Raw genomic sequence first — 14,121 nt, forward strand, 5'->3', positions numbered from 1 at the left:
GCCTGTTTAGGATCAAATGTAAAGAAAATATAAGGGAGACCCTGATGACAAATATCAATGGAAAAAAGGAGGAGACTGAATGTTTAATGTTATAATTTAATTTAATGTTGAATAAAGTACAGAAAATATAGAGTACAATCAAATCAAATGATCTGTACTGGAAAAAAGAAAAGATTCAAGTCAACTAAATTACATTAGCAGTAGCTCTCCCATATGAACATAACCTTACAAGTTAACTAATCAACTAAAAGCTACGGAATTATCCTTCTGAGAGTAACAAAATAAAGATTTGGTCATTTGGAGTGCAGTGCCTCAGAAAATGACAAGAGACTCTGCTTAGCTGTGTTTGCACATCAAACAGAGAAAACTACACCCATACACAAAATCTCAGACAGACACACACACACACACACACACACACACACACACACACACACACACACACACACACACACACACACACACACACACACACACACACACTCATTCACTCATTTCTCACACAAACCTTTCAAGACCCCAAAAACCCCTTTGGACTGGTCTTAGCTAGCCATAGGCATCATATATGAAAACTCAGTTGAAAGAAAAGTTCTCCAGTGTGTTTAATGTCAAATGTAGGAAAAGTTATTTTCAAAAACATATTTTTGAGGTGCAGGCAAGTAGCCAGGACACCACCAAGTGAGCTGCAAGGTGAAAAATGGTTTGCTGGCAAGAATACTTTGTAATTAAAGGTGCATTGCTGGGGTGTCCCAAAAACGCTGCTTTGTGTCACTGCTGTAAACATGAAGAACATGTACAGGATTGTGTTTTTCAGTCTTGTAGAGGGTGACACTACTTTCTCACAGCCAGTAACAGAATACTTATTCGGTACCTAGCACCATAAACCAGTGTCTATATGCAAAAATAGAAAAAAAAAAAAAAAAAGACTGGATCTACGTGGGACAGAAAGCAATTCTTACCTTCAGTGAAGTGCCTGAAGTGACACAAGGACATGGAAGCATGAAGAAAATATCAGTGAAGAGTACTCTGAATAAAATACTGACTGACCCTGTAATTAGGCATTAATCTGACCCAAACTGGAAATCAAAGGACAAGTATCACTTTTAATAGTAATCAATTATTGTAATATAAAGAGCCTAATAGTATTTTAGGTACATTAGTTCATGTTATCTTTTAAACATCAACAAGATTTTATTGACCTACTGAGTATCCATCTGTTGTGAACTGCTACAAACCAGATTAAAAGAGGAGAGGAGAGAAAAATAAAGATGTAATATGTAATTCTTCCTCCCAAGTATGGCTCAAGAATAAGTCCGACCGTCCAGAGTTATTTCAACACGTACGTTCACTCTGTCCTCTGCTGGAGGACCATCGTATAGATTTTCTGTACTCCAGATGCACAAGGAAAATGTAGCAGAGTCCCCCTGGCAATAATGGAATGGCTTAAACATTGTGATTGAATTCAGTTAGAATTACATGAAACACAATATCTCAGGCTACAATGCAAAATTAAGGCAGCAATGCCATTTTTATTTGAGTCCACTGTACCGATTGAATTCTCCAAGCAGTGACAGAGAACAACTTTTTGCAGGGAGTTTTTGTAATGGAGGGAGAAATACTGAAAGTTGAATTTTTTTTTTTTTCTTTCCTCCCACAGGGAAGTAATGACCGGAGGTTGGATGTTGATACCTTCCCTGCACTTCCTGTCTCCGCTGTGTGACATACTTTCACCCATCAAATTATCGCTGGGTGAGGGGCACCAGTGGGCGTCCTGCTCTACCTCAAAGATCCTGTCGGCGGACTGGGACGGTGACCAATCACTGGTGCCAGCTCACCAAACGGAACAGAAGAAGAGAGAGTAACATGCAAGGTTGTCTTCAAGTACAGCAGTCCTTCTGTGGTTCACACTCTCATCATGTCAGACATGCACACTCACCCTCTCTCACACACACACACACACACACACACACGCACACACACACACACACACACACACACACACACACACACACGCACGCACGCACGCACACACACACACACACACACACACACACACACACACACATTTCCAAACCTTCATTTCCCAAAATTGCCAAAGTTAGCGAAGGCATCTTGTTTGGGTGGGACCCCGGCTGGGGTGATGGAGTGTGCTAAGCCCATTCCTACTCCTGGTACTCCCATGCCAGCCATACCACCCATCATCACAGGGGCGGCCATGCCCATATTCATGCTCATGTTCATTCCCATCATGCCTTGGTTTGCAGGAAGTCCACCCTGTAAACCCGTGGTCATTGAAGGTTGCATGCCCACGGCCAGGGAGGCGGGCATGCCAGTTGCCATTGACGCAGGCATCCCCATCGTCATGGCATTGCCTGCCATCATGGGATTGGCTGGTGGTCTGACGGGTGTCACATGAGGTTGTGAGCTCAGGTTCAGTCCCCCGAAATTCTGGGCCAACAGGCTGACGGGAGGCACTCCTGCACAGACACATATGGGCAGGGATTACCACTCTGTTCATAAAGTCTTATATGGAGCGATGAGCAGGTCATTGTTGCAACTATCTTCAGCGACAAAAACAAGGAGTCCTGCAGCAGATAATCTGGCCCCTATAGAGACCCGATCTCAACATCATGGACATCACACAGACAGAAGCAACTGTGGCAAGAAGCTTATAACAACCGACCAGTCAATTACCTTGTAAAACTGTGAAAGTTTACTTGGGAGGATGTGGTTTTATTTCAGGTTTTTTTCCCCCCGTTTACTACATATTGTGTAAAGTTAACTTGTGAATAATAATTATTTTTGCATGGCAATATTTTTACAGGCATCCTTACTTTCACTTTTGGACAGCACTATATATTTAAAACCTTTTTCTGACTACAACATATCCCATTAAATCTGTGAATTATTTGTAATCTGCATCACAAATGTTGTAACCTAGCAGAAGTCATAATAATCAAACCCACATGTTGTCTAACACACAGAAAATGACTTCCAGTATGGAACATGATACCTTGTTGCTGGATGATATTGTTGAGAGTGGGCGGTGTCTTAGTGGAGTTGAGGCCTGCTGACAGGAAGTCCAGGCTGATGTTGACGGAAGGGTCAGACCAGGTCGACCCTAACGATCCCTGACCTCCGACCGCGCCTTTCTGCTGCTGTCCCATTGGCTGCTGAGATGCCATGCTCTGAGACAAATTACAAACGTTTGTCTATAGGTGAGTCAAAAGATCACTGTACTTGAAAAATAAAAGAAAGAACATGCAGAGAGAAACATACTGTAAAGGACTAAGGACATATTTTTATTACACTCTTATTTTAGGCTACTAATTGTACGATGTAATACACATGAAAGCCTTCGCGTTATTCTTTCAGTGGGATTGTCTATCAGGTTTCCAGTTTTTCGAGTTTGAGACAAATAGAGGCTACGTGTGCAGGTGTGGTACACACCTACCTGTTGAGAGCGAGAAAGAGGCATGGTGGGCATAGCAACGGATGCTCCTGGCGTCATCCCCCCCAGAGAGAAAGTCATGCTCTGAGAGGCACTGAGTGTTGTGTGTGGATTGGTTAGTTGATGGTTGACTCCGCCCATCAGGTCAAAGAGCTCAGCAGAAGGTGGGACAGAGGCGGGATTTGAGGCCGGGGCCGCGGGTGACTGGACGCTGCCGAACAGGTCAGTGACGGGCTGGGAGGGGCCAGAACTCGACGAAGCAGGAGGATTGGCCGGGAAGGCGTTCCAGTCCCCAAACTCTCCATTTCCATTGGATGGTGCAGCAGCTGACCCCAAGAAAGTGGTGGTATTTTTAGTTGTGGTGAGAAAACATTTTGACAGGAAATGCCAATTTAATTTTTTTTTCCACACACTCTAAATAAAGAGCATGTGCAACGTGTTTGTTTGTTGAGTCAAAGTATATTGTCATACAGGTAGTGCTGAGAGAGGGAAGAAGTGTTTACCTGTGGAGGTGGGGAGGCTGGCCGAGGCTGCCGGAGAGGAAAAGTCAGCAAAGCCTCCAATGAGGTCTGAACTGCCACCTGAGTGGATGGACACAAATATTGATTATATATATATATATATATATATATTAAAAAAAGAAAAAAAGAAGGGCTTTCTGAGTTTTCTTGTCTGACAAAAAATGTCTGGAAGTAGTTAGTGGTTACCTGTTGAAGTGCTCTGATTGGATGAAGGGTCAATGACTAGCAGGTCAGCTAGACCGCCGCTGGAAGACTGTCTGACTGAGGACTGAAGCGAGTAGAGATACACAGTGATTAAACATGTAGAGATGTTGAAAATGTGTGTCACGTAAGGAGGAGAGTGTGAATACCTTCTCCTCTGGGCTCTTGTCTCCGGTGTAGTGTGCTGCAGCGCCGAGGTCCAGGGTCTTGTTGCTCGCCGCTCCGCTGCGTTTCCGCGTGGTGGTCGTTGTGGTCTCTGTTGCCTGTGTGATCTGGATGCTCTTCGTTGTGACAGTTTCCTCCTCATCTTTGAACTCGACGGTTTCCTGCCTTCCGTTTCTCGATGCACGGTCCTCCTCGTTATCACTATGGCAACCAGGCGAGGGATGTATGAGCACTTATGGAGATTTTTCTACACACAGTTGCATTGCTTTGCAATTATTGTATGTCTGTGCAGTGTTCCTTCCATATTATTGTTTGATAATGTAATAAATAATCCGAGAGCCATTGGTGTAAAGATTTTACACACTTGAGAAAGTAGCAGAGAACCCTCTGATGTGCAGTGAGTGGGTTGTTCTTTGCATTGTTTCATGTTTGTTCACTCTCAGTATCCAATTGGCTACTCTTGATAGTAACTGGTGAACATCCTCAAACCATTTAAAAAAAACAACAACAACCATTTGCTCAGACCGTGGTGTAAACAGGTATATGTGTCTGTGTGTACATTCACCTGATTCTGTCAGGTGAGTCGTCTCGTTCCTTCTTTCTGAACTTGTTGAGCGTGTCGTCGATGGTGCTGCCTATCTTATCACTGATCTCTCCGAGCTTCTCACTGAAGGGGAAAGCTCCTCTGCTCTTATCCCAGTCTTCATCCCACTTACTGCGATCCAACTCATTGGCTGGAAGGAAGCAGACAGAAAAGGAGAGAGAAACAGAGAGGGAGTACATATTTGGTGTGACCATTGTGTTTAATAAACATAACGCAAAATCTTCAATCAGACAAAAACATTAGAGCTGCAGCAAATTATGATTTTACTTTCCAATTAGTCATTTTCTCGATGCTGGTTTGATTAACGGTCCAAAGTCAAAGAATGTACAATTTAATATTTTGTATTTTTGTTCAATAAATGATTCAAATGAATTAGTAATGTAAAAGTGAGTGTATTCATCCAGAACTGTTTGGTACGCAACGTTCGATTTGGTATGAGATTTTTTTCGGTTTTGGTACGACCTGTGAGCCAAACATTTCCTGTCAGAAGTCCATTTATCTCGGCATACTCCAGGAATGAAAATAAGAGGAGGGCGCGAGCTCCGCTCAGAACATTTTAGCGTTGCACCAGTCGTTGTCCATCAGCTATTGCATGCCAGCAGGGTTAGCCTTGAAAGCTTGGTAGACAGTGTACCAATTTGATTAAACATGTACGATGTGTTAACTCACACTGCACGGTGAGTCTGAGTTGTAATCAACCTTCCTGCAGCCACAATCCACCCCTTCTCTGCTCACACTGACATTTACCGTTTTCATGTAAATACAGGGAACGCAAGTTTAACTTTTTAGAACCCATTTCAAAGCTCTCTAGATTGCTATACACAACATCCTCAAACAAGTTTGGATGAGGGAAGTTGTGTTATTATATTCAAAGGAGACACTGTGGATCACTTACAGTTCTTAAAGTTGCCTCCTCCTCCTCCACTTCCTCCTCCACTTCCTCCTCCACTTCCTCCGCTTCCTCCGCTTCCTCCTCCGCCTCCTCCACCCATGCTGTCGGAGGATACTCCAATGTATTTATCCTTGTTCTTCTTGGCCTTCTTCCGCTCCTCTCTCAATCTGTCATCGTCCTGAATGAACTCCACCATCTCCTTCACCTTCTGACGAACATTGATACCCTGATCCTTACCATTCTCATCTGGACACAGACAGAGGTGCAGAAAACATACACAATCAAAAACAGAAGACTAAAACAGGAGGCCTACTGGCCAGACTGCTATGACATCTCTTGCTGATAGTAGTTTTTGTGACACCCTGACCTTTCATCCAGTGTCACCCACCTCGTCTAAATTTCAGCTGCCACCACATACATTCTCAAATTTACAAATCAAAGAACAATAAGAAATTAAACCAACAAAGAGGTAGAGACTCACCAATGAAGTGGTAGTTTTCTAGAGACCGCAGGTCGTAGATGTGTTCTCTGGCACTGGTGACGACTCTTTCTGAGCCGTTCCTGATCAGATAGGCCAGCAGGAGTAAGGCCTGGGAGAGGAAGATGGAGATACGAAAGATAGAAAGAGATTAAGCTGTAGTGAGACACTAAGAGAGTTAACTATGAGGGGATGCAGTCATCAGCGCTCAGTGAGAAATAATCTGTCTTAAATAAATAGATGTTCTCTTCCGACAGTTGAGTCGTACCCCTTCTTAAACTCGGTCTAATTGCGCTCTAAATTTTTTTTATAATTTACTCTTCTCTGACTCTTCCATAATTAATCATCTTTGAAGATCAGTCTTCCACCAGCTCTTAGTGTAGTTAAGATGTACTGCTCTGATCTTTGCACAACATAATAAAGGATTCATATACATAGTGTATGCATATGAAATCACTAAGCAAGGAGCAAAAGAAACTGCTCCAGGACATTAGAATAATCAAACGGTTTGACTGCTCCTTCTGAAATCACTGCTCCTCACATGTACAGTCATGCAATGGAAAATGGTAAAAGGTAAAGTGAATCAGTTGACTGCAGTTTTAAAAACACAAACTGTTGGTTTAAAATAAAAGGAAAGAAAAACTGTGAGTCAACAAGCCAAAAAAAAGTGTCTTGATCCAGTCATCTGTGTAAACACAGGAAGCCATGTGGGTGTCTGACTGCAGGCACAAAGAAGCACTGAGGCTCTGCTTTAATAAATCCTGACCAAACATGCAGAGACGAGCTGCACAGCCCAACACAACACAGATACAGACGACCGCCCTGCCAACCAGAGGGCAAACATACCTTGTAGACTCGTCTCCAGTTCTTCTTGTTGTCCTTCAGCATCCTGGTCCACAGCATGTTCATCACCTCTGGGAACTGCTCATACATAAAGGTGGATCTACACACACAAACACAATTGTTTAAGCACGATCATTTGAGCAGCGCCTGTAGATAATAAGCCTTACTTGTTTACGCACTATGTGCATGCATTTACGTGCACGTACAATAAGCATGTGTGTGTGTGTGTGTGTGTGTGTGTGTGTGTGTGTGTGTGTGTGTGTGTGTGTGTGTGTGTGTGTGTGTGTGTGTGTGTGTGTGTGTGTGTGTGTGTGTGTGTGTGTGTGCTACACCTACTTGGCTATTTCTCCCATTAGTTGTCCAGAGGGTCCCCACGGATCGTCATTCGTGGCCTCCCTCACCTTGGACTCGATCTCCGAGTAGTTCATCACCACATTGGTGCTGTTGACACAAACATATATTTACTTCATAAATTACACCAATAAAACAATTGTGACTTGTTAACATTTCCAGAGGACAGTCAGACCCAAAGGCAGATAACTAAAAACACACACGGACATATTTACACATGAAAAACACAAAAATAAATGAAGGTCAACTGTTATATCTAACTTCCACGTTGACAGTCTCCACTTCACTACTGCTACACAACACCTCACAGATGAGGCACACGCCACACACTCAAACTGTGACAAACTGAATTATCACAACAAATAGCTAAATGCATGCATGCAGAATACACACAATACAACTGAGTTAAAAAGAGTAAACTAAGTCTCAGTTCACTGAAAAATAAATGCACTTCATAAATGCCCTTCAGGTGACAGACATGCATGTTTGGGACTACACATAAACAAGCCATTTGGGGCACAAAGGGAGATGACACAGTTGTGTGCACGGAAGTGTGTGTGTGTGTGTGTGTGTGTGTGTGTGTGTGTGTGTGTGTGTGTGTGTGTGTGTGTGTGTGTGTGTGTGTGTGTGTGTGTGTGTGTGAGAACAATGAGGTAAACAGAGCCAAACCTGCCCATAAGCAATGTCGTCTGCTTCCTGCCCACTTTGTTTTTGTGGGTTCACCTGCTGTTGTGTTTGTTTTCCTGTGTGAGTGTGTGTGTGAGTGAGTGTGTGTGTGTGTGTGTGTGTGTGTGTGTGTGTGTGTGTGTGTGTGTGTGTGTGTGTGTGTGTGTGTGTGTGTGTGTGTGTGTGTGTTACATCTCTTGATGGGAATGGTTTGCTCTACAGACAGCTGGCAAAAAAAACCAGCAACTTGAATAAACACTCTTCCCTCCATATTCTGTCTTATCTGCTGCTCCGTCTTCATTTTCAAGCCCGTTTCATCTCCTGCTTTTTACTTCACCCGACCTCCAGTGCTCTCAGTACTCCTTTAATCATGAGCAGTTGCTTTCCTTTCCTACCTTTCTTCTCCATCTCTCTCCCCTCTGAGCTCTGCCACCCTCCCAGCTAGAGGAGAATAAAGAGCGTCTGTACATTACAGAAGCTGCTTTTGACAGTTTTGTTGTCAGTAGATACGACAGAGACAGATGGTACAGTATACATCAGCGTGACTCTTAATCTGCGGGAAAAGAAAGGCTGCCACTGGCAGCTCTGTTGAGGCAGATCAATAATAGAGTTTGTTCATCATGCCCAGCCAGGCACAACCAACAGCTGATGGGAGCTGGTGTCCATTACTCCATCTAAAGCTCAGTTGAGAACTCCCTCCTCTTATCTCCTTTTTTTCAGTCTCATCATTTATCTGTTCTAAATGTTATTTTCTGCTGTGTACTTTCTCTTTATCCTTACCTCACTTGCAATGTAACCGGTCCTTTAAAAGCTGGAACATACCACAGTCTAGCTTCTCAAACTATGAGCTGACAGTCAAAGTGAAATATAGATCTTCTATGACCGATGTTTGAACACTGCCTTTGTTTATAGGGTTGAAATTGGAAATATGAAAAACCAAAGACGTGATGTGGGCAGTAAAAACAGGGTGCTGGATTTAGGGTGATCTATTGGCAAAAAGGGTTTATAATATTCATAATTATATGTTCCCTAGTGTATTGCGCCATGTTTCTACAGAAATCCAGAACAGACAAAACAAACACTGTCTCTAGAGAGGGCCTTAGATATTTTCATCTAACAGCAAGACAAACTACTATATATATCATCACCATTATCTTTATTTAAATAAACTCCAAACTGTATGTAAATGTCCATCAGTCTCCATAAAAAAAAATATGTTTTTGACATGGCACAAGTTCACCAAGCTGTAACCTCCTAGTAACCGTGTAACTATACAAAAAGTATAGAGATCAAGATAGTTGAGAGAAAATATCAACAAACAACACACTTACAACAAAATAAGATGGTGTCCAGCCAGTGTTTTCAGTGACAAAGGTTTCACCATATAATGCAATGCAGTACAGCTCAGCTGCAAATTCTACCTTTACTAAGCTAATAATGTTTTAGTTTCCCACATAAATGTGACTGTGACAAAATTCCAGAGGATAATATAAAAAGTTCAACTGATAAACTGGTGAGATTGGAATTTAAAAAAAAGAAGCCAATTCTGTTTTTTGTCACCATTTTTCCCTGGCTCTTACACACTAGGCAAAATCTAAATTATTAAATTTTTGCTCGTACATCCTCCTGTGTTGGCTTTGGCTTGATTTTGTTTTAAATTCTTCATATAATTGTGTATTTACTTCCTATTTCTTCTTATGTCCAAGTTTATCTGATTATTTTAATTCTGTTTGAGCACTTGTGTTTACATGTGCAACATAAATAAATCTGACCCGAGTTCATTTGATCAATAGGTGTTTGTTCGTTACTAAATAAAAGGACCTGTTCCAAAAACACAAGTTTGCTCGTCTCTACTAACTCATCTCAGTAAAAAAAAAAACAAGAATGAGTCACTTAGTCCATCTTCCAACTTTATACTAGTTTGGGTTTTACTCAGCAACATAAGGCAGACAGCTCAATACGTCTCCGGGAACAGACAAGACAGGAAGCTGTTGTTCGTCCTGCTCCTGCTGGGTACCAGCACAATGACTGTAAACATTATGCTGCTCATTGTACATCACAAAGACCCACACCACAATGAAGCATGCGTGGTGCAGTGTTCAAACAAACAACACGATGTAGTGAGCTGCAACACCAACATTAGCTACTGCAGTACGATGTGTTTGCTTGGCTGACAAGCTTTGCTGTTCAGGACCACAGGGGGGAGGATGGGGGGGGGGGGGGGGTTGTGGGCCTAGTTAGACCGGTGGAGCTTCTGTGAGAGATGATTGGGATCTAATCGGCAGGGAAATTTACGACTCACAAATCAATAGTTAACCACTTATCTTCCCATTATTATTGCTTAGCTTCCCCCACCGGGGCTTAACGTTATTTGACTGCACAGCGGAGGTGGCGGGCATCAGTAGGGTGGAGGTGGGGGAGGTGGAGGGTGGGACAGGGCGTGATTCCGCAGCAGCTCTCAACAGGACACACAAGAACACACCCGACCTGGGTTTAGCGACGCTAGCAGAATTAGCTCACCGGGTAGCGTTTGTTTTGGATCAGAAACGAACACATTTCCGGTTTGAACATAGTATGTTTCTCTTGGCCTATGTTACATGAAACGACATGAGGGTGGGGGGGAGAATGGAGGGGGGGGGGGGGCACAACGGGAGATGCCACTGCAAAAGACGCACGTTTTTTTTTTAAAGTTTTTTTTTATTATTATTATTATTATTATTATTTATGCCACAAGGTTAACCGACTGGCAGCTAGCCAGCTAGTCAAAGCTAACAGCTGAGGGCTATCGGCGTGACGTCACGGCCCGTATCCTCTCTCCTGTCAGCGGTAAAAAGCTGCTGATGCCGCCCGGCTGAAGCCGCCTTCACTTAGCCGGTTAGCACAGCGGCCACTTTGCGGTTTAAGCTCCGGCTAGCGCAAAGAGCTCCACCTGCTCCTCGCCCGGTACTCACGCTTTGTCCACCAGCTCTCTGACTTTCCACATGTTCAGCATCTCCGCACGGAAACTGCGGGCTCGCCGCCTCGATGCTGCGTCGCCCCCGCGTCTCTACGCCCAAGCAAGCCAGGGGTGGTATCCGGTTACCGACGACAATCCTCCTCCTCCCCCCCACACACACACACACGCACACACCACCACCACCACCCCTCTCCACCTTCAATAAAAGCTCCGGTAGTACAGCGGCCGCTGCGGTTAACGGACCGGCCCCAGTTGCTACGGAAACGTCGTTCTCTGTCTACGTCACTGGAGCGTCGCCGGCGGCTTGAACATGCGCACTCTACACACGTTGCCCAAGTTAAAAAAAAAAACAACAACAACAAAAAAGGATTGGATCATTTTAGTTTTAACGTTAAAGCACAAAGCAAATGGAACACCGGGGCAGTGAGGATAATAAATAGATAAATCATTTATGTTGTCCTGTCTTGCTCGAGGACATTGGAGCCCGCTGGTTGTTCGTGTGGGGACCGGGACTTTGGAGACTCAGTAGTTAGTTTAATATTCGTATGTGTAAAAACATATAACCCAAATTATTATTCATTTATTCAATATGTTTTACTGGTTATATAAAAGGTTTGTTATTTTTTTCCCCATGTAGCTGCTCTATTACTATCAGCTTTTCTAAAAATTCGTTTACAAACAGTTTATGCCCCAGACCTTCATGATGCTCCAAAGCTGATTTTGTATGTTTGTCACCCTCTGACTCTAAAATAAACTAAATGGACAAATCTATTTGCTGTTGTATTTATACATTAAGAGTCTACTTAAATAGTATTCAGACCCTCTCACTTTTTTTCTACCTTTATTGTGTTGTCCATCTAATTTGAGATTAATAAAAATCTCATTTTCCATTGTAACCAATCTGCACTCAACAACCCATAATGACAGGGAAATTTTGATGCTACACTCACTCACGTCTGCTCCAGGACAGAAAGAACAGAAGAATTTAAGAAAAAACAAAATAATAAATATACCAAATATCCAGTCACTAGCATGTAAATACCGTAGTTAAAAAAAATATATAAATGTGCTAACTGGAAATGTTTGCAAAATGCTGTGATGACATAAAATTGCCATTAAAGTTTTGGCGTTCGGTTAACCTTTTCCATCCATTCGAAGTATTTCCAAATGGAGACATGTTAGGGCATGATTAAAGTCTGCCAGTTTGACTATTGAATGGCATGAACAGGTTTCCCAATTGTCTACTGGCATGACAAAAATGTTCCCAAATGGCTCCCTGAGTGGTAGAAAAGTTCCCAAAATTTAAGGGAATGACTAACATCTGCTATTGGTATAGCTTGGCGTTTGGACTCATGGATGAACAGATACGATTTGGTGATCAAAGGTCCACGTTGCCTTGACGCCACATTTGTCACATTACTGTTATTTCTATGTCACAGAAACACTTTCAGGGAATTTTTTTCCTTGGGTACCCACCTCGAAACTGTGCTTGTATAGATTCTCTGTGATGTTGGGATAAATATGTGTTTGTCATGTTTATTAGGGACTGAACAATCCTGCATTAACGTACATTCAATTATCACGAGTCATTTCCACCCTATTCATGCTGTTTGTATAAAAATATATATATTAAGTACCCCTATCACTTTGTAACTAACGGTTTTTATGTAGAGAAAACGTCCTAAATCATGCTTCTCTTAATGTGTTCTAATAATTGCTGATGACCTGGACAGAGAGGACGATGCACTTTAACACGTGCAGGCAGCTAATATCAGTACAGATCACCTGATCAACACCCACAGAGAGCTATCCGCCCTCGTGGTGTTTTTAATTACAGTGTGGATGAACATGGTGATGCAGCTTCACTCTGGCCCTATGGATGTGTGGGCGGCCACAAGTGGAAGTGACTGCCTGGACGTGAAGCTGGTTTTTCTTCTTCTTCTTCTTAACAAGCCTAAACACCCTGACCTTAACCCTAAACACGGAGTAATGAGGATTCTCCTTCACCTGCGTGTGTTGTGTATGACATGACTGGATTAATACGTAATTGTCTCAAGTGAAAGAATCCCGCTTCTCACAAGGATGACAGGTGGTTGAGGTGAAAACGTGCCAGTGTGAAGTCTTGAGGTTAACCCGGCCACGTCTAACTCCAGTTTCATGAAAGGTTTGTGTACAAGAATGATGTAGGATTGTGTGAGCAGTAAGTTATACAAAATGGAGCACAATTTGTTTTAAAAAAAAAACAAAAAGAGAAAAGTAGTTCAAACACATTGAAATATGAAAATACACTTACAAAGTGTAAAGAGGTCAAATAAACCAATAGAAGAAAAAATAAATAAATAACATCAGCAACGATCATAAACACTTCCACCAGATGGGTAACTATTCATACTCTTGGCTAGCGCAAACACCCACAGCAATGATTACAATGGTTTTAAATTTATTGTTAGTGTATGTTAGGGAGGTTTATTGATTCAAAATGGACAAGCAGAAATATGATTGTTTTATTGTCTCGTGTCTACAGCATCTCGGCTCATGGCTGAGAGCGTTTTTGGCTCATCCTCTCATTCAGCCAAAGCTTTTATTATTGATAAATTGGCTCGGTTATTTAGGTCCCCAATCTGGTCTAGAAGAAAGGAACAGAACAAAATGAAGACGTGTTGCTGATCAAGTAGTCATCTGTGGCATCTCTTTGTTTGACTGCTTCTTTTATTCTTTATTTGTGATTTTCAGTTTTCACTCTACTGAACTGTATTAACAGATGTAAATAATCCTGTTTTTCTTTGCTGAGAAGTGACTTGCTCTGTTTGTTAAGGTTCTGGGTTTGAGGATATTCAATATGTTCACAAAAGCTAAAGAGATCAATTCTATCTGAAGATTTAATTGCCTTAAAACTGTTCATATTGATACAGTGTGATAAAGATATCTTTAATTTGTGGGCACTAAGAGGTAATTTTCAAACAACAACTCACAGGTATCTAAATATGTGTGGG

General features: G+C 42.4%; 1 protein-coding gene across 1 annotated transcript; it reads right to left on the bottom strand.

Moving 5' to 3' along the window:
- Positions 1-1,504: 1,504 nt before the first annotated feature.
- Positions 1,505-11,269, bottom strand: LOC138633156 (clathrin interactor 1-like). The gene is made up of 12 exons (XM_069719237.1): positions 11,124-11,269; positions 7,492-7,596; positions 7,159-7,255; positions 6,316-6,424; positions 5,838-6,080; positions 4,904-5,072; positions 4,323-4,539; positions 4,159-4,240; positions 3,955-4,032; positions 3,455-3,777; positions 3,014-3,188; positions 1,505-2,477 (listed from the first exon to the last, which is right to left on the bottom strand). The coding sequence occupies exons 1-12, from the start codon at positions 11,162-11,164 to the stop codon at positions 2,077-2,079; spliced, it is 2,040 nt and encodes a 679-aa protein (XP_069575338.1). The 5' UTR covers positions 11,165-11,269; the 3' UTR covers positions 1,505-2,076.
- Between the last annotated feature and the right edge of the window lie 2,852 nt (positions 11,270-14,121).

This window comes from Brachyistius frenatus, unplaced genomic scaffold (assembly GCF_029030835.1).
Source record: "Brachyistius frenatus isolate BFR_SWC_R1_liver_20210118 unplaced genomic scaffold, ASM2903083v1 Contig_5, whole genome shotgun sequence".
Taxonomy (NCBI): Eukaryota; Metazoa; Chordata; class Actinopteri; family Embiotocidae; genus Brachyistius; species Brachyistius frenatus.